This window comes from Neolamprologus multifasciatus, chromosome 11 (genome assembly GCF_963576455.1).
Source record: "Neolamprologus multifasciatus chromosome 11, fNeoMul1.2, whole genome shotgun sequence".
Lineage (NCBI taxonomy): Eukaryota > Metazoa > Chordata > Actinopteri > Cichliformes > Cichlidae > Neolamprologus > Neolamprologus multifasciatus.
Window position 1 is genome coordinate 12,546,084 of NC_140449.1, and position 21,721 is coordinate 12,567,804.

At 39.0% G+C, this 21,721-nt stretch overlaps 1 protein-coding gene across 2 annotated transcripts; it reads right to left on the reverse strand.

Moving 5' to 3' along the window:
- Nucleotides 1–85: 85 nt before the first annotated feature.
- Nucleotides 86–19,070, reverse strand: LOC146507912 (sulfotransferase 2B1-like). 2 transcript variants are annotated; one of them, XM_085177753.1, is made up of 6 exons: nucleotides 18,774–19,006; nucleotides 12,327–12,535; nucleotides 12,114–12,240; nucleotides 11,905–11,999; nucleotides 1,940–2,120; nucleotides 86–1,744 (listed from the first exon to the last, which is right to left on the reverse strand). In XM_085177753.1, the coding sequence occupies exons 1-6, from the start codon at nucleotides 18,913–18,915 to the stop codon at nucleotides 1,629–1,631; spliced, it is 870 nt and encodes a 289-aa protein (XP_085033879.1). In that variant the 5' UTR covers nucleotides 18,916–19,006; the 3' UTR covers nucleotides 86–1,628. The 2 variants fall into 2 exon arrangements, with proteins under 2 accessions (XP_085033879.1, XP_085033880.1); XM_085177754.1 differs by lacking the exons at nucleotides 86–1,744; nucleotides 1,940–2,120 and adding an exon at nucleotides 6,284–9,167 and having other exon boundaries at nucleotides 18,774–19,070.
- Between the last annotated feature and the right edge of the window lie 2,651 nt (nucleotides 19,071–21,721).

The following is a 21,721-nucleotide window of genomic DNA, read 5'->3' on the forward strand; positions in this document are numbered from 1 at the left end:
CGTCCAGAGAACAATATGATGTTTAGCATTTAAAATTTTACTATTATTTCATCAAAACTATAAAAGAAGTAAATAAGACAACAAGTTACTGTTAATGACTTTATTGATCTTCTTGTTAAAATTCTCAACAACAAATTAAATACAACATTACATCCATGTTAATTAAGATTGCAGTATCATAACTTTGTATTAGCAGAAACATGTGGACTGTGCCGTTAATGTGCTGTGCTCAGTAACTTTAAAAATTGTACCAGTTAAATGTCAAATACATGCAGATCCAGAATATGGAGGTCCTAGATGGCAAAAGTTAATCATATACAAGGTTAACATGCAATAAGTATTACAAACTAAAAAACAATATATATTAACCCTTTAAAGCCAGTCGGAGCGGGCACGCTCCGTTTTGCATAACTATTTTTAAATCCCGGTAGCACTGCAACCATGTAAGCTAGCGCAATAATTTTTTTTGCATATGAAACCGGAGGAGTTGTACGTACATCTTATGCCATCAGCTTGTTCTAGGTCACAGTTTCCTTCCACATATAGCTTTGCAAAAACTGCATAAAAAGCACTTGCAGCAACAAAAACACAATATTCCAGAAACAGGCTTTGCCACTCCGATCAGCTGTTTGTAACACTTCCTACATCCATCAGCGTGAACTATCTCATATCCGCCATGACCTGCTCGGAGCCGGAAGTGACGTCGTTTTGCGGAAATTTAGTTTTTTACCATCAGGACCTTATGAGCCTATACTTGTGTTTTTAAAAGTTATGTTTGACTTTATGACTTTCTGTGTCGTTTCTGGGATGCTTAGGACTCATATTGCACTGCTGGAAACAGTTTATTTTGATGCATATGCTGTTTTTTTTTGCAAATTTGCTTTATAATATTTATTTTTGTTTTTCCTGCAGTATATAAAAATTGGTGTATTTCAAAAATAAAACTATGAAGACACTTAAAATAAATTTCCTGCGGTGGGAAACAATTTTGTGCAACTTTTTTGTATTTACAGTTTTGAGGGATAAGCCTCTTAAATTTCTCTAACTAGAAATATATGTTAAAAAAACAAAAACGATTTTCAATTTTTTGGTGCACTATGCACTTAATGCATACATATCATTAAAATCTGGGCTATAATGGTGGTATTGATGTATATCAACTTGAAATGCTTCCAAAAATGGCACTACAACATGTAAAAATATAATATAAGCTCTGGAGGACTTGGTTCTATGGTAGGTCTTAAAGGGTTAATACCTGAGTAATCATAAGCTATAACATTACACTATAAGATTACACTCCAGTATAAAACCCTAGAGAAAAAAAAGAAAAGCGTCTGATTGGCTTAATTTAACTGAATTTACAAGAAAACCTTGCCAAGACAATTGAGGCTGCTTTGAGGAATAAAATTGATTTGACAAATTACTGACTTTCAAGTTTGTTAGAAGACAAACTTTGTTTTCTCCTTATGTACTGTATTTCCATGTGTGTTTGCATGTTTCAGTAAATCGGTGTAGCCATTTGTCATTTTCCTTCCAAATATATAAGAAATATAACATTACTCGCGATATAGGTCTCGATTTTGTCTTTACCACTCCTGATCTCTCCGTCTCACTATTTCAGATGGTGGTCAATCCAAGCTCCATGGTAGAGGGAAGCTCTCACCTTCCAGCTCTTTGGAAATCACAGAGGTGAATCGGGTCAGTTGCTCTGAGCTGAAGTGGTTTTTCCAGTCTCCAGCAATACCTGACAACAAAAACACGCCAAGCATGCAAAGAGTCACATGAACATAAAAACACCTGATGAGAACAGAAATTGACCATGGAAGAAACTCTGAAAAGACATCTCTGATAACAAACGCGTCCAAGTTGGTGTGTTGTGTTCAATATCACAAATTTTTCAACCCAGTCAGATGTGTCATAATGGGATATGGAAACTCACCTTTTCTTAGGAAAGGAGATTTGTCATGGTCCAAGTACACCTTGGGGATCAGACTGAAGTTGGACATGTTGTTGTTCTTCATGGTCTTGAAGGAACAATGCTCTGCTATCTTCTGAATTACTTCTTCAGTCAGATTACAGCCCAGGAAATCAGAAATACGTCTGAGAGCCGCAGGCTGGTCCTGGAAGAAACACGCTTGTTATATAATGTGAAACAGTCTGTGTTTTTTTAAATTTGGTTTTTATTGAAAACTTATTCTAAAGTCATTTCATGAGCAAACTTTGAAAAGTCAGGGGTTAGAATGGTTTAAGTCACAATTTCAAGTTTTGGCAAGACATAAGTCTGGGTTTGTTTTGCTCAAAGTGACAAATGTGGAGGGTGCACTCCAATGTTCCCTCTAATTTTTCATGTGTCTGAGCAAACACACAAACTCCCTGAGCGGTCCCTTGGACCACTGTGAGCAACATTAGACTGTGCACTGTGGTCACGCCAACATCGAATCCATCCAAGTTACATGGTTTATTAAAATAACCAAATTACAGCATTTATGTTAGACTACTTTTAATTAACTGCTTCAGCCCACTGACAATGAAAATTTAAAAAAAAAAAAATCTTGTTCATGACCTGTTTAGTATGTTAACACTATTGGAAGTAAAAATAACTTGAACTCCAATTTTGAGAACACAACTTTCTTTCTTTTTTAAATAAAGCTCTGACTTGTATTATGAGTATGAGCCTGTGGTCTGGGAGAGAGTCCTGTAACTCTCTGTTTGCAAAATACAGTATATAATGACCAATGTTGGGCAATTAATTATATAGTTACTTCTTCAAAAAAGTAACTGAGTTTCTCAAACAACGAAGGTTTTTTGCAGCTGTTTACCTAAAAAATGCAGCCAAGGCATTTTTAAAAATAAATATTTCAAACTATTTACAGAACAATCAGGTGTTCTGCATCAAATTTGATGCTACATAAATTATTTGTGTAACTCCAAAAAATGATTTCTGTCCACTATGAGATAAAGGAGAACAACAGCCTGATACCCGCCTGACAACAGGAGATGTATCACTCCTGTAACACCTGTAACATTCAGTAGTCGCCTCATTGTTCTGACACACACAACAAAACTATTGACTAGGGGTGGGCGATAGAAACGATATACGATAGAAACGATATAAATTTGGCCAACGATAGAGATTTTGACTATGGTCGTGTCCAAATTCATGGGCTGCATCCTCCTGAGGACCCGGCCTTCGTGGTCTACGTGGGCCGGGTCCTCAGGAGGATGCAGCCCATGAATTTGGACACGACCAACATTGCTCTATCGCAATAGCGCATGTTGATGATGTCATCAAGCTGCACCTGTTTTGGTCGAAAGCATCACAGCGGCTAAAACCATTATCATCTGCAAATTATGCCGGGCGACAGCCATAGCAAAGAGATGAAGCACTTTTGAAATATGGGGAAAGCCAAAAACTGCGCTTACTACACTTCCGTAACATTGATTCATTAATGTTGAATTCTCTCGCAGCTGTTCTATTCCCATGTTGTTGCAATATATTAATAACTAACCTCGTATTGTGGATGAATAATCTCAGTTGTTCTCCTGACTGAAGTTTGGCCCGTGTATAGCATCCTGCTATGCGATTGCATTTGTCCCTAACCACCAGAATCCCTCACGTTTACTTTTATCGAGTGGAAAAAAAGTTGGCGTTCATCCTCCAGCTTTACTGTGCTAATGTTATGCTAACATAGCTGTGTCGCTAGCAATCACGTAGCACAACATTATATACCAGGTAGTCCAACTTCAGTAACCCTGCAAACGCCACTGCTGTTTAGTTTTCTGTCTTCATTTATGTTGGAAGTGGTAGCAGAGCTGTACGTTTTAATTAGTTTAAAAAATCTCTCAGTCAGAACATGGTATGAAATGTTTAGGTGTAAACTAGCGAGCTAACTTCCTGTTAACTTCTAACTCTGTTAAATTTAATTAATTCTGTTTTCATGGATGCATGGATGTTAAACTTAATCGTTACACCCAATAAAGCAGCAACACTGATGATTTAATTAAAGATGAAAGAATTTAGACCGTTTTTAACTCTTAGTGTTCGTTTAACTTGAACCTGAAGTAGACGGAGTTTTGGACCCAGATTACTCCGCGAAGCTCCTCACTACGGCAGCTGTAATGCTCTGACAATCCATCAAGCAGTATGGCTTACCAAAGTTGTACTAAAACATTTTTAACAGATTTCTGTATGCCCAAATCGGTTCAAGGTCAGTAAGCACAACCAGAAGTCATACATAAGGCACAGTCTCGATTTTTGAGAAAATTAAAGGATTTTAAGTGTGCCTTATAGTGTGGAAAATACGTTATACAGAAAAAAAGAATATATCGTGATATATATCGTTACCGAACATGCTTCAAATTATATCGTGATATGAATTTTAGGCCCAGCCCTACTATTGACTACACTACACACTAACTACACAAGATTTAGAATAGAATAGAATAGAATAGAATAATCCTTTAATTGTCCCACAAGGGGAAATTTGGTTGTAACAGCAGCCAAAAAGACACATATACAAACAAACAGTACACAGGACACAGAACAGAAACATACACAAATTTATTTTTTTTTACATATTTACATTAAGGACAATTTGCGCTAAACGTCGCATATCACTCACCTGGCAAAACACTGCGGTCACTCCTAAAACTTCCCCCCTTCCTAAACAATAAATGCCATGTTGCCATATCAGTTTTGATTGGTCAAGATGGTACATTTTTCGATCAATAGGAAAGGGTGGGGTTTTTTTGGTTTTGTTTTTGCTCACAGGCTTTCGAGCATTTTCCTTATAAAATCCGTTTTTACCGTTTCTTCCCGCAGTAAATATAAACAACAATAGTATTCAGGAACAAAACCAAACATTGCATATCTTTTTATCATAACTCTGGTTTTACATGGCCTATCAACACAATTTAAAAACTGGTATAAAGGCCACACTTTTTCCGTCAATTGTTTTGTCTGTCCTGCTCACTTCTCCAATGGTTGTACACGTTGTCATTAACGTGGCTTCACTCCACATCAGCCACGCCACTTTGCTAGCTAAAACACCGGTGTCGGCACATAAGGACGCTGTCATAGCCTGTCAACCACATTGATTAGCTGCGAATGTAAATTGCATTATTGGCTGGACTATGGGATATGGTGGCATCGTTCTAATCCCATACGGGAGCAGCCAGTCACTTACTGACTAACACTGCAAAACAGAATTGTTAAAGTTTTCATTTTAATTTCAATTCAGGTTAGATTTTTTTGTGTGCAACACAGATTTTCTGTGCGCAGAGACCGTGCCAGCAGTGCGCAATTGTGCATTAGTGATGGGTCGTTCGCGAACGAAATGGCTCTTAGAGCCGGCTCTTTGACGTGAACGACGCGAGCCGGCTCCTTATCGCGAGCCGTCACGTGTTTTTTTTTTTTTTTTTCTCTTTCTCTCAGCCTCTTTCTCGCACTTTTTTTCTGCTTCACTCAGCATGCGAGCCTTGTGCTTTGCGCTGGGCAGAGGGGGGAGGGGTGGTAGTTACACTCAGTAGCACAGGAACAGAGCCAGAGGGAGAGAAAGAGAGCCAGGGACAACAACGTCACATTAGAAAGGTATAGTAATCATCCACAACTATTTTCAATTGCAGATGATAAAGGATTCAGAAAGTTTATTCATGCAGGTCCATATAACAGAGAATATGCATCTTCTTTTTGTTTTCATATTATAATTTATATTTAATTGTGTTGTGGTTTGCAGCGTTTTGTGTTGTTTCACTTTAAATTTGTAAAAGGAAAAAGCTGAAAATTTAAATAGTTAAAAGTTGAAATGTGAATAGTTGATTTTTGTATTATATGATTTATTTATTACATTTTATGTGGAGTGAATAAATAAAAGTATATTTACAGTGGCCCCTCGAGACAAAGCACATACAAACTTCAAATCACATACGAACTCTGAAGCACGTACAAACTCCAAAACACGTAAAAACACTTACAAACTCCAAAACGCGTGAAAACACTTACAAACTCCGAAGCACGTAAAAACTCAGAAGCACGTAGAAACTCCAAAACACGTACAAACACAACAGAAGTGCTCCAGGATGCTAGGGCGCAGTGTTGAGCTTTTGTTACCTAGTGGCTACACAAGGCAGGAAGTACCAACGACCGGATTTGGTGTGTGGTAGTAACAGGTAAATGAACATTTTTTTAAATTATTTGAATATAAATGCCTGTGTATAAATACACAAACAAGACACACATGCTTTCAATTGTGTAATTTCAAAGCTCTGCTTTGGAAGTTCAGTTCATGCTAGAAATGTGTTTTGGAGTTTGTACGTGTTTTGTCTCTAGGGGTCACCGCATATATTTATATATTAACATATATAAATAAAACCACTTTTTTTTACGTTAGTAATTCCTTTTCTGCATAATTTTATATTATTGTTAATAATAAATTAATTAAAGCAACAAAACAACCTGAAGAGCCGGTTCGGAGCCGAAAGAGCCGGCTCTTTTTAGTGAGCCGAACCGAAAGAGCCGGATCCCTAAAAGGAGCCGGAAATCCCATCACTATTGTGCATGTGCGCAGCTTAGAGGGAACATTGGTGCACTCAGGCCTTTAGGTGGAGCATCAAAATCTGTGGGAAATTGTGTCTCAAAACTAGGGGTGGGAATTTAAACATGTAAAATAATTTATTAATATAATTTAAATAAAAGATAACGCATTTCAATGCACAATTTCCTGGAATACCGACTACACTGATGCACACATCAGATGTACAAAAGGGAGAAGAAGAACGCGCATTATTAGGACTGATCGGAGGCAAATTTCATTTCAAAAGACTAACGAACAGAAGCCTTGATAAAAGCATGGTTTTATGCAAGCTGTCCAAAAAGGAGTTTCCGTACCACCGAAGCACCTCAACCTTACGGTACCATCCAAATGCAAAACATGTTGCAGGAAGCACAGAACCTAGCACTGGCAGTGCCAATAAAAGATATGAACAGTCCAAATTTGATGAAAAGACTGGCCTCAGAACCAAAATTAGTAGGTCAATATTGGACAAACTTACCAACTCTCGCATAAAAGGATTGCTCTGGACTGTAGACTACTATCAGTGGTAGAAGATAGGGGGTTAGAAAATGTGCTACAGTTAGCATCAGGTGATGTGCCGAAAGACTATTTCAAGTAATATTGAACAGCCTTATGATACTGAAAGGGAAGCAAAATGAGATGTATTACAGACACCCCTGCTAATATGGAGGAACTACACCAGGAGAAAACAAGACTGGGGGAACAGAAAGAGCCACTCATACAGGATGTTTCTACACGGTCAAATGATGGTGTAAACCATGATGCTAAAGAGCAGCAGTAAGGTGACTCCTGTGCGGATGGCAAGTTCAGTCGACTGCTTGTTTCGGATGCGAATTTGGCTCAATGATCTGTTCTAATTTTCCTGTAGGAGCTTAATTACTTTCGGTGGGATGTGCTCAGTCTCCAGCGTCATCCAAAGTGCTGCCCAATCGATGCAGTCGAATATAGGCCGAAAGTCAATAAAGACAGTGACCGTCTTTATTGACGTCTTTATTCCCACATAAAATTTGCTCCTCACCTGGCAAATACTGAACATCTGGTCACATGACCCGTGGTGAGGTCTGAAGCCGGCTTGCTCTTCGCGGTTCGTTTGATCGCAATGTTTCTGCAGACATGATTTAATTACCTTCATGAAGACTTTTCCACTGATCAAGAGCAGACTGATGCCGCATTAGTTTTGGTATTCTCGGTTGTTGCCTTTCTTGAAGATTGGGATAATGATGGCCTTCTTCCGTGTTCTTGGAATCGTCTCTGTGCGCCACATTTTTTTGTGGAAGGTGCACTTGTTGGAGAAGAACATCACTGCCAGCCTTGATCGATTCCGCTGTAATTGCATCCACACCAAATGCTTTTTACATTTTTCAAAGTCTGGATGGCTGTCTTCACCTTTGCCAGGGTCGACTCATCATCGGACCATCAGGGTCTCTGGTGCTTCGATGGGTGGCGGCTCTGCTCGTGGTCCTTGTGGCTCCGTCCAGCACTGTAACCGCTCAGTTGATGATCGTACAAAGGTGCCATCAGCCTTTCAGATGTTGTCATTTGTTGATTTGGTTTTTCTACTCAGGCATCAGAGCATTCAATAAATGGTGTGGCACTCATGCTTTGAGGCCACTTCCTCCAAGTCAGCCACTACTTGGTTCCAGTAAGCCTCGCGTTCTTCCTTCATTTGGCGTCAGACGTCCTTGTTGAGCTGACGATATCTTTAAAGTCGACCAGCTTCACGCATTTCGCTTCATCTACCATATCGAGACATTCGTCGGATATCTACGGCTGTGTTCGGCAGCGTGTGGGATGGCACAGGTCTTTGGCGCTTTCCATGATGACGTCCAAAACTTGTTGCTCTTTGACGTTGACATCTTTGGATGGCACCAGTGCACCGAAATGGCTGGATAATGCTATTTGAAATTCTGCCTTGTAAGCGGGATCTGACAGGCATTTCCAGTTGAGCTTTGCCAATGGGTGCGATTTGCATTTGGCTCTTTGTAGTCGAAGATTTATCACGGAAACAGGAGACAATCAGGATGTAATCCAACATCGCTGAGTCATCACCTGTTGGATTTTGCCATGTGAGTTGATGTTTCTTTGGATGTTAAAATTGGGTGTTTCCGATGATGAAGTTGTTGGTGTTGGCGGAGGACAAGAGGCGCAAACCATTATTGTTCATTACACCATGTCCAAAATGACCCGACCCCGTGCTCTCCCACCCAGTCCAATTGAATCCAACGTGTGTTGTAGTTGGTTATAGAAATTGTTCTTGGCCGGGTCTGGATTTGTCTCCGTTGGTGTGTAGATGGTAATGAGGTGGGTTTTGATCCTACCGTTAATGGTGAGCATTACAAGGCGATTGGAGATTGGCTGGAATGAGACAACACTCTTGACTGAGCGACGGGCAACCATGAAACCAACTCCTGCTTTTCATTTTTCTCCACCCGAGTAGTAGAGTGCCATCTGGTCATCGTTGAGTGATGGTTCGACGACCCTGTGCAACAGGGCTCTGAGTTTGTACAGAGCAGAATCCATCATCAGTGAGACAGACTCCCCGCTGCAGTGGTGGTCCAGTCGAGCAGAGACCCACCCACAGCTGTCTGGCCTGGCCTGGAAGTGATGATGATGGTTATGCATTTAACTGTCACTTGCAATGTTTCATGTACATGTTACCTGTAGTGAAATGGGTTCCCTTTTAACCATACATACACTGCAAAAACATCACATTGGGAAGACGGGTCATAGAGCGGTAGGGTGGTAAGAAAAACAATGAAATGCACAATACATGAGGGGAGAGGAGGAGAAAAGCAGACTGAGCTCCTGAGCAGTTTGGGAACAGAAAAAAAAACATCTCAGCACAAAGCACATGAATCTTCATACCTTACAACATAAAAACAGATAAAAGCACAGTTACTTTGTCTAAGTAACTGGTTAAAAGACACAGACCAGACAGTATGGAGTATGTAGGTATTGTGAGTCCAATGGGTTTGTTATTTTTTGCACTAAAATAGTCGATGATCACACTGTTTTAGCGGAATGTACAAAATAATTTTGGCTAAGGTTACTCAGAGTTTAAAGGTGACACTGGTCAAATAACCTTTTATATTTCTGCCTTATTTTTTTAAGAAGAAAAACTGCACTTTATGTTGGAATTTTTATCATTATTATTGAAAGACAATACCATTCTGAAAATGTACTTATAATAGTATTTTATTTTTAAGTCTGCCCAATTTTGGCCAGGGATATTATTTTTGCATTTTTGAATTGAAATGCAGTTTAATTTTTTTTTCCCGCCAGAAATTAAGGGCTTGAGTTTACAATTTTCATGTCCATGTCTATTATTTATTCTGTCGCCCACTAAAACCCTTTTAAATTAAAAAAAAACATTTGCGCTTTGAGGCACATTTGTTTGTGCGATTAAATGTGATTAATCAAGATTAATTCATCAATTACAAAACCTCTAATTAATTGGATTAACTTTCTTTTAATCGAGTCCCACCCCTACTCAAAACACAATATTAATAGATGTAGGTAAGTAACAATTTTCAAAAACACAGTTGTCAGCTTGGTCGAGTGGCCATGGAAGCAGACATCCAACATAAGAACCAAAGAGTCTTTGACTGAATGGAACAGATGGGTTTAAATAACCTCACAGGATATTCCATTCTGCAGGTTTCACTCAGGACTATAGATGATACAAAAGAAATTGCATTGTAACACAGAAATATTTATAAAAATACACTATTTACAAACATTTCCAACTTAGGCCACATTTAAAATAACAACCAACAATAACCCTATTATAAATATGAATGAATGAATAAATAAATTCCCATACCCTATACTCATGCCTTACTCTCCTCCCGGAACAAATAGTTTGCGGGTCCTGGGGCCAGTGTTGGGGAGTAACGGAATACATGTACCGCCGTTACGTATTTAAAATACAAAATATGAGTAACTGTATTCCGTTACAGTTACAGTTTAAAAAGGTGGTATTTAGAATACAGTTACTTTGTTGAAATAAATGGATTACACGGCGGTGTTTTCCTGTTTCATATTGTGGCGGGTCAGGCCTGTTTGGGTTTTGTTTGACAGCTATGTTCTGTTGATCCAGGCGGCAGCGTTACGGTTCCCATGGTGACGTGCTCTCTCTGCGACTGTGTGTTTCCTGGGTGAGAGAGTGCTTTTTTGTTGTTGTTGTTGTGCTAAGCTAATAGGCCTAAAGAATGTAGCCTTATGGCAGTGTAGTCCGTGCTGCAGGGAGAATGGACTGCCATACCCGTTATGTGTCTGTGAGCGCGAAGAGGGAGAAAAATGTGAGTGGAAAAGTACGAGCTGTCACCGAGCAGAAACAATAATAACCACTGCAGCCAAGAAGAGTGCCTGAAGAGCCCAGTTGTAAGTAAGCTATTAAGACTCGGCTGTACACTGTGTTCGTGTTTTCCTCCGAAACAATAAGTTCCGTTGGAGCAGCCTTTCAACGCCTCTCTCTGTCTCTATTTTTCGGCTACGAGCCCGACACGGAACCGACGTATTAGCCAGAGGTCCCTTTACTACGGTTCGGAGCCACAGACCTTCAGTAATAGTAATAAATCACACAGCAACAGTACATTCATGCAGTTGTAAAAAGCATGATAATATATTAAGTAATCCAAAGTATTCCGAATACGTTACTCTCATTGAGTAACGTAACGGAATACGTTACAGAATACATTTTGGGGCATGTATTCTGTAATCTGTAGTGGAATACATTTTAAAAGTAACCTTCCCAACACTGCCTGGGGCACAATCTTCCCCGATCATAACATTGCAACCAGGAAGCAGCAGAGGTGAGTAAAAGGCTGAAAAAACTATTTCTTTCTATGATGTTCTAGCTGACTACTATGATTTATATTTGCAAAAATTCATGTTATTTAACCAACAGATTTGTATATTGATATAGATCACTTTCTCTACTTGTATATTGTAGGCGAATGCCGTAGTGACAAGTTGCAGGCTGAAGTTGAGCAAGACAACCACAAATACACACACAGCTAACAACACCTGCTCATGTAATTCAGCTGATGACCTGATAATGAATAAAAGTTTCAACAGTCCTCCAATTACTTTCTGTTTACTTCAATGCACAATATGACAATTGAAAATATAACAAGAGAAAGTGTGAGTTAAAATATTTATTCTGTGCAGGTAATGGCAGCTCTCTGTTACACCTGTCTCTCATAGTGTGCACGCACACACTGACAATGCGGTGCACTATGAGACACTGCGTCTGGTAGTTTAGTCGAAAAAAAAAAAAACCTCACATGAAATACTTTCCTTTCAGTGAAAACATTGGAAGTGTTTTTACCTGAACCATTTCTTCATATGTAATGTACATTATTCTGTCTCCCAGTTCACTGTTTCTCCAACTCTTCACGTGGTCTGTCCATTTTCCAAACAGCACTGCAAATAAAGCAGACATTGGCTGACCAGTTACAGATCCAACCACTATTGTGATAGAACTTGCAAATATTGTTTTTCTTGCATGTCTCCTCTTGTGCATATGTGATCTCTGACCTTTGCCCTCAAGAAATTTATCCATGAACTCATCAAAGGTTCCTGGATCCTCAAGGAAGCCGGCCATCTGGTGGAAGTAGTATGAAGACACCATAATGTCCTTTGGGTTCCTCATGACGTAGATCACCTACGTGAAGAGTGCAAAAACATACGTGTGTGTAAAGTCTCTTACACAATCAAGAACACATTGGGAATATCACACAGAGTCATTACCTTTGCTTTGGAGGTACAGAAGGAAGGGGGCATGAGGTTGTAGGGAAAATGTGAGACCAGTGCCCGTGGAGATGCCAGCTTATCCACCACCCGTGCCAGGTGTTTCTCTTCCAGCCATGGGACTCTGTCCCAGTTAGGAATGGTATGTATGGGGGTCAGATCCCCCCCATTCAGCACCAGTGGGAGGATCTCCTGCATCCAGATTGTACCTGAAGAAATGGCAATAAAAAAATAAATGAGTATGAGCTACAGGTCTTCAAGTATAACTGCATAACGGGTTAACAGAAACAGCAGTGGGAACCGGTGCTTAGTATCAGGAATGCTTGTGAAAATCGGTCTTAGTAAATGTGAGCACAGTTTGTAACTGCTCTCCAATTAAAGATCCTGCACATCATACACACACATGAGTGCCAGGTGCAGTGTTTTCCATCATCTCAACACACGCTTTTCACTTGTTGGTATATTTCATCTTTGTCATTAACCACGCTAATCTACTGGACATCCTTTCTACCTTGTCTGGACTAGCCAGTTGTTACAAGCCCCATTTTCTTTTCTTAGTTTGCAGCCTCACATACAACTCATTATAAACCATTTCCTTTCGTAAGCGCTCTCTTTGCTGTATGACAAGCTCCCAGTACTCAAGTCTTTCTTCACTTTGGATACTTTCCTGTAGTTCTTCTTTTCACAACAAGTCTACTTGTTGTTTGGAAACTATCCAGAGGATACATTCTGGGCAGCTTTCCCAGACATCTGACAACCCTTGCCTTCCACCCAGAGCTATCTTAAAACCTCTCTGAACTCTGTGCAACATTCTTTGCTCTTCAACTTCAGCGACTCATCTGCCTAGCCACATTCTCACCTGCCACTACCTTGCAGACTCCCATTTCCTTCAAACTGCACATTTTATACACTTTTATACATCCCTCTATGTTCCTCCCTCTTCTTGAAGTACGTGTTCACCACAGCTATTTGCATCATTTTTCACAATATCATAACAGTTGACACACGGCTTTGGAGTGACTGGAAAAACTTTGCATAACTCTTGCATAGTGCACAGTATCTAGGCTTACTTAACCACATATACAGGTTTATGCAGTCTCTAGCCTTCAAAGGCAAACTGGTAATAGTGAACATTCAGGTTGAGCAGCAAACTGTTCAAGGACGGTGTTGTGCCAAAAAGTGATTGCCTGCCAAAAACTGATTACCTGCCAAAAACTGATTTCCAATGTTTCTGTGTATTTTTTCTGTGTAATATCTTTACGTATGTTCGTAAACAGACATCAGTGAACAGGGTTTACAAAGGGATTATATATAGAATTAAAAAATTATCTGTTTTTCAAGTATCTTTACAACTCTGTGTTATTGTACTTACATTATAACCAATCTGGTCCTTTATCCCCACTTAAAATATTTTTACAGAACTATTGTAATATTTGCTGCCATTTCTGCTGTCCTCTTGGCCAGCTTACTCTTACAAAAGACATTTTTAATGTTAATAACATTTTTTTAACTGTATAAATAAAGGTTACGTAAAAGTCACTGCCAAAAACTGATTGCGGCTTCTACCTTGTTACACTAATGTTGTTTGTGGCTCAAGATGACTTTATGTCATCCATAAGGGATGCATTTGACATATGTTTCACCAGGGGCGATTTTAGCCCAGTTCTGGAGGTGCTTCAGCACCCCCAAAATGAATCAAAGCACCCCCAAAGATGTCTTACTTTTTTTGAAAATATTTGCTGTTTGTGGGACACACTACTAAAAGTATAAAAAGCATACAGTACTTAATTGAGATGGAACATTTTAACAACAAAAGTATAGATAACCCCTCCCCCCTCCCAAAATGGTTTGTTCCAGCTCGGCTCTCTCCTACTCGCTCTAGCGCCGTTGCTGCCAGAGCAATGGTGGCTGAGACGCAGCGGAGCGGAGGTGGAAGTGCCTGGCTTAAAACAGGACATATTAGCTGCATTTAACTTTCAGTTACTCTTTATATAGTTACGTAGGAGTCAGACCATGTTTCTTTTTAACTGAAAAACATTACACCAGGTAACCTGCTGTGTTGAAAATAGGGCTGCCACGATTAGTCGACTAGTCACGATTACGTCGACTATCAAAATTATCGACGACTGATTTAATAGTCGACGAGTCGTTTGAAGCTTTGTAAGATCACAAAAGACGCAGGAAAAGTAGTAGAATTTAAGAGTGTAATAACGGACTGAAACAGAAGATGGCACCACTGCATGTACAAGGATACCAGCTGCCGTTAAACCCCGACAAAGAAGAAGGAGCTGTGTCCCAGAATTCATAGCGCAGCCCAGCTCAGTTTCCAACAATGGCGGCAGCTAGTTAGTTTTAATATTACTCTTATTATTCTTTCTGGGTCACAAAATAAACGTTTAGCATATTTTCAGGCGAGAATGTAGCTGTGTAAACCTCAAATATCTGCTCAGTTTATCAAGACACCACATATTTTCAAAAGCGCTCCGACGTTTTCGGAGACGTCTGTTACCCACTAGCTTGATAGCTAGCCGGGGGCAAGGCTCACTAGAGCCTGTGAGAACACCGGACTCCTGGCAAATCGTTTTCAAACCCACTGCGTCTTTCGCTACTCAGGTTAAACATATATAAGTCACTTAGATAACTTCAAAATGTTATTGTTTGGCTTTTTTTTGTATTTTATTTGTTCCTGAGTAAATCGGTTAGGCTGAGATTAAAGTTATAGTTTTTACTAGAGATGGCACGATACCACTTTTTTATGTCCGATACCGATACCGATATCATAAATTTGGATATCTGCCGATACCGATATGATTCCGATATAGTGTGTTTTTTAATCAACAAAACGTTTTTTTAATATCTTGCTGCATTTTGTATAAGTTTATACTCAAGTTTAAATAAATAACATTATAAGCTATTCTGTTATACCTGTATGTAAAAAATACACTGCGTCCAAAATATTTCATAGTTCAGCAACACTGATCAATCTAATAAAGTTAAACCTGCACCATCCTCCCTATTCTGGTATTTTAAAGAGTACTTAGAAGAAATTTTAAGCAACCTAACTAATAGGGTTGCAAACTCCCAGCAAAAAAAAAAAAAAATAGGGAACCACCCTCCACCTCATGATGCTTAATCGATGTAATCAAATTTAATTTGATGCAGGGGGAAAATGCACAAAAATAAATTATTTTTCAAGAATAATTAAATAGATTCAACATCTTTCTTCAACAGAATTGCAGACTGCACAGATGGTATCTTCCCAAAGGAAAAAGTACTAGCTTACTAGGGTATATTAGACTTAACAGTTACTATATACAGTAATGGACTATATATATATATATTACACAAGATTAAAACTTTGGGTGTAAGAGTCAGATAATTATTTATTAAAAACTAGACATTTTAAATGAGAATAAGAAAGAAAAGTATGTCTTTGTGCCCCCCTTTTCCCTGTTCATGCCCTATCGGCCCCCCTGGCTAAACTTTGCTAGATCCGCCCCTGCACAATTACCAGCCGTCAGCTACTTAGAAAAAGATCCTGGTGTAGAAAGTAATTTTAAATAAATTCTAACAACAGCTTATCAAGCTTAAACGTGCTGCTGTTGTTCAGCCGCTGGTTTCCTCTTTCTGGTGAGAAGTGGGCCAAAAACTAAGACGAGAGACGGACTCGCGACAGAAAAGCCGATCAGCTGATCATTAAGCAGTTTCACGATTGAAGCAGCAGCAGCAGGAGAGAGAGAGAGAGAGAGAGGCAGTCGCTCCAGGTATGGTTGTTAAGCTTAACGTGGGAATGCTTTACAGACATTCAGAGATGAACTGACACACTTGCTTTACTTCTCTCTGGGTACACTTCCTCGAGATGAAATGCTGGTTTGCTAGCTAGGCTACAAATACACACAGCCGCTCTATCACGTGATGCACACTGCTGCTACGTGCTACAGTTATGAGCCGAGTTACGCCATGTAGCAAGTTTTGTGAGGTGCTTTTTTGATATTTAATGGATCGGATTACATTTTTTTATTTCTCGCCGATATCCGATCCAGTAATTTGGGTCAGTATCGGACCGATACCGATACGTAATATCGGATCGGTCCATCTCTAGTTTTTACACAGCTGAATAAACGTCAAGCAGACAACTGATTATCAGAAGTGTGAGCTCGAGAATATACTCCGGTGTCCCGTTATATTTTAGATAACAATGAGTTTATTAAACTTCACCAAAACAATCTGCAAATTTCATTCAAATTTAATAAACTATCATCTTGTCTTTATTTTTAGTTAGCACATACCTTAAACACTTAAAGCTGTAAGCTAATGATAGTTATATGAGAGCAGATGCATGCTGGTGCAATAAGCTGTACGTTTTACGTCCAATGGATGCATGATCTGATTAGTCGACTAATTGCAAAAATAATCGGTGACTAGTCGACTATCAAAATAATTGTTTGTGGCAGCCCTAGTTGAAAACGTGTTTTCTGACGATGTTTGCTCGGTAGTAAAATTAGCGATATTTGACTGCCCTGTTGATCTCACTGAAATGTATACAGCCTATTTAAAATCTAAAACTTAACATTGTCCGTAGCCTGCTGTTGTTACCACTGTCCTGTTTGAAATGTAATGAGAGAAACTGATTATTTTGCCATATGTGCATGTGCCGATATTGAACCCAAGGTACTAACTAGCTAACTGACTGGATGCCCATTAACCTTATAACTCCTGTTGTGTGTGTGTGTGTGTGTGTGTACAGATTGTCAGTCCAAAGAGGGAGAGAGGAAAGAGGGGAACATGAACATGAAAGTACAAGATCAGGAAGTACCAGGTAAGAAAACAGACAGGGAGTACTAACAGGCAAAACAGGAACTGTTAAACTGGCAAAGAAAAAGAAAGAAACAACTAATACAAACAACTCATACAATCTGGAAGTTGTGTTCTCCCTATATTAAAGCTGCTATACAGAATCTGCAAAACAAACTGGGTTGTCAGCCCTGGCTCTGCATTACCATATTGAGCTTCAGTCAGAGGAAGTCACGGTTGCCAAAGACTTTATAAAGCTCAAGAGTGAGGCTGGTGCCATTCCAGATATGTTAACATTGTACAATCTTCTGGATAATCAGATCTTCCCCAAACTGAAAACTGTTATTCAGGTTGCCCTAACAAACCCAGTTAGCAGCTGTAGCTGTGAAAGGTCTTTTAGTGTCTTGAGTCAGCTCCATACCTGGCTGAGAAGGACCATGGGTCAAAGCAGACTCCAGCACCTGGCTGTGATGTCAGTTGAGAAAGAGATGCGTGAGAGATTTGACCACCAAAATGTGATAGACAGATTTACCAACCTCAAGGTGAGGCGACATAGGTTAAAAGAAAAGAAAAAATCTGCAGAGCCATAGTAGTATCTGCAGTAAAGATCTTTTCATACATTGTATACATTGTACCGAAGGCCAAGTGTCTCCATTTTCTAATAATATTTTGTATATTTCAAGGACTCTTCTATTTTTGGAGTGTATTTTTTATGTATCTGTATTGTATTATACATACACTTTAGAAGTGAATCTCTGTCCAAAAAATGCACACAGTTTACTTTTTACTCACTATGAGCACCATTCATCATTTTTCCCCAGTAATTAAGGTTAGGATACGTATATTTTTTTTAAATTCCAATCCATTCTTCTTTGACAGCATTTTAATAACCTTGATCAGATTTGATGGTTTTGTTACAGACTTTTCAAAAAAGTGTTTTGCTATTCTTTCAAAAATGTGGGGATTAAATTGTGTTAAAATGTACAAAACAGTGATGTCATGTTTTGTGAGGAGGACCCAGGCACAGAGAGACTTGATAAATTTAAGAAACTTATGATTTAATAAAGAAATTTGCAGACTTGCACAGAGAGGGTAAAATTATGATGACTGATAATGGAGATGAAGACAACAGACGATGAGGACAAGGAGGAACAGGGGTTTAAATGCACCAAGGAGGCAGTCAGAGAGAACTCGGGACAACTGGAGGCATTTAGGGATGCAGGGACTGACAGAGACGGGGAAGAAGTCTCATTGTGATGAGTAAAGTTTACCTTGCCTGGATGGGCAGCTCTCTGGGTGCTCAGCACCCCCAAAGCTCTGATCTTAGAATCGCCCCTGTGTTTCACATATTATAGGCCAACACTATAGCAGTTTAAATACGAGTAATCAGTTTTTGGCAAATACCGGAAATCAGTTTTTGGCAGACAATCACTTTTTGGCACAACAACTGTTGTACAACAACGGCGTACAATTCACTCGCGAACCTCATTTATTTTCACCCTCACCCGCAGACTCTGCGTACCCTGTCTGACACCACTTACACAGATAAATGCGCAGGTGCAGCGTCTATCGTCAAATATTACCGTCACAAAGCTTTAGTCATCAGTTTTCTGTGAAGTAAAAGCCGCTTGAGTGTTTTACAGAAGCTCTCACCTGACTTCGGGTATGTAACAGCCAGGACGTCGTCGTCTTCAAACTTGAATCCCTGAGCAAACTCCAAACTCTCATAAGAGTGAGTTTCCTTGGGCACAATCAGTCCGTGATAGTGCAGGTACATCTCCTCGGAAATCGACATTTTTAGAAGTATGCAGAGAAAGTGTCGCTGTCAGTAACCGTCGTACCTCCCCGCCACGTTCACGCACGGTGGGAAATCACAGAGGAAGCGAAAATGCAAATCAAACAGTAAATATTTACTTTCCTCGTACCCAGTGCTTGATTCCTTAAACATCTCCAAAGTTATTTATTATGTTACTTATGACCTCAAAATTACTATTCAGACTAATAGCAATTAACTGTCCCACAATCTTGTCGAATAAAGTAATAGCCAGATTTTACAGGGTGACGTGAAGGCGGCACGTGATGGCGCCGTATTTACAATTAGGTTTTGTTCGATACAGCAAAATATATATATATATATATATATATATATATATATATATATATATATATATATATATATATATATATATATATATATATATATATGTTAATATCAGGTCAATACAGGGGCACTATCGCTGATATTAATACCGATACTGATATTTTTAACTTATAAAGCTTATGTAGAGGAGAGACGTGTGTTGTGAGTTATGAGATAAAACACCAGCAATTTGCAAACACATTTCAGTTACCACTAAATCACCCAGGGTTTACTTTCCCAAATACTCAGTTAACCCAACAAAACACACCTTCCAGCTTTTCATTGATTTTGAATCTGGGTTTTTTTTTTTTTTTTTTGGAGACCTGGAATATAAATGTGTCTGCCTCCAAAGCACTTTAGGGCAGCTTAAAGTTATAGACATGACCGTCAAGACAAAAAGGTTCAGAGATTTTTCATAGTGCATGTTTGAGGTATATTTTTTCCCAAATGATAATATATTTATCACAATTCAGTGGGTTTCATACTCAATTTAGCAGATATAAATAACCTCTCCCTTCGAATATTTTCCTGTATTTTTTATTCCACCACCACACCATACACTTTCTTGGCAGTTTTTCTCAGCACATACTTCAGTCATATTGCAGACTTCACCACAGTACAGAAAGCTAACTTGTTTAGCCTGCACTAAACTGTACAGCATTTTAACACAATCTCTGAGTAAGACACAGTTAGCATACTTCAATTTGTTTTTTAAGACTTTCACGACACATTTCTCTGCACCACAGTCACATACATGTTTCACTTTTGACTTCCTCCTGGTGGTTAAGGATAGATGCTCAATGACGATGGTGATGTTTCTGGTTCTTGTTCATGTGGCTTCTCCTTTGCAGAGAGACAGGGCTTTAACCTGAATTTGTGACCTGTGTTCACAGACAAGGATTTCTAGAAGTGCTCCTCTATCCATCCCATAGTTTTCATGACAGAAACCTGGTTTTTATGCAGTACTGCCTGAAGATCAGGGGCCAATGTTAATTTTTAGCATTGTTCCTGGTTCTTAGTGCATTTTCCCTAGTACGTATACCTTCCAGAAAAAAAAAACTTTGTATTCCAAAATGCTTTGATAATTTCCAGGTCGGAACCAAAAGACCCTTGTGTTCTTACTAAATTAGTCTTGGCTGTATTTAGTAAACTAACTTAAAGAACAAACAAACTATGACCAGCCTTATGCTGCAGACATTACTGACTACAGCATAAAGCTGGATCATAGGTTTTTAAAAAATTTGTTAAGTAGCCTTCAAATTTCCTCTGTGTTTCTGGGAAAGTATCAGAATGTTCTCCCTTTCTGTATCTTGACCTTATCTTGGAGTGGGTCCATGTTAATATAATGTGTGTCTGTGTATAATATGTAACAGCAAAGTCCACTGTGACGCTTGAAAAGTGAGTGCTTTGTTTGACTCTAGAGACAACAGCTGACAGAAGGAGAAAACATTCGGCAGTGTGAGCTCTATTAGGAGAAAAATTGTTAACCAAGAAAAATGAGATGTAACTACTGGGAAAATCAGGTGTGTGAAAAGCAGAGGAGACACCTGAAACATACAAAGGCATGAACCTTTCCCTTTCCTTTTTGCCATCTTCTTTTTATACAGTTTTCTTTTACCGAAAGACAATTCCATGTGATAACTGAAAAAATTGCCTCTTTCTCTTGTTCCTTGATGACCTTTTTATCTCCATCTGATCCTCATCTTGATCTGATTAATTTATTAATGGGGAAAAATGTTTAATACTTGCAGTTCTTCAGTATGTAAAGAACTACAAGTTATCCTGCATTTTGAGCCAAACTTCGGGAATGTGTCATTCTCTGCATGTTCCGGAGGCAAATTTGATTACTTTCACATGTTTGCAGCATTCCTGGTTGTTAAGAGGTGAATTTTTCATAATAACAACCAGACACATAATAATAATAACACACATAGAGATACAAGTACAAATACACCAGGACTAATATTTGGGTAAATGTCCATTAGCAATTAACACCTTAACCAGGCATTTTTGATAGTCAAAAAGTAGTTGGCTAAATTGGTTGGTTTTATGGTACAGACCCTGCTTTTAAGCATAGTCCTCAAATTTTGGGGAATGTTAACCTTCTTCATCTGTTCCAGTTTTGATGTGTGGTGCGATTTTAAAAGACCGTGTAGCTCATTCAGAACCCCTTATTAAAAGATTTGAGTTTATGCATACATTTCACCCGTGCATCTGTACTTTTGACTGTGTGGAAAAATCCAAAATAAATTCAAACTTGACCACGATTCTTTTTTTTAAGACACTAAAGATCAAAGCCCATGGTATTCATGTCCATGATGAGCGTATGTACCTTATGACCACAAGTGTATCTTTCTACAAATCCAGTCAACCAATCATGCAGCTGTGAAGTATTTTAAGCTTTTACTGTTATTATTGTGAGATTGCACAAATGAAAGCTAAAATCAACACGTAAAACTCT

Coding starts and splice junctions, on each gene's coding strand:
- LOC146507912 (XM_085177753.1), bottom strand. CDS start 18,915: ATGTCGATTTCCGAGGAGATGTACCTGCACTATCACGGACTGATTGTG. Junction 12,536..18,773: donor TGTTACATACCCGAAGTCAG/GTGAGAGCTTCT, acceptor CCATTTCTTCAG/GTACAATCTGGATGCAGGAG. Junction 1,745..1,939: donor ATCTCCTTTCCTAAGAAAAG/GTGAGTTTCCAT, acceptor TTTTGTTGTCAG/GTATTGCTGGAGACTGGAAA.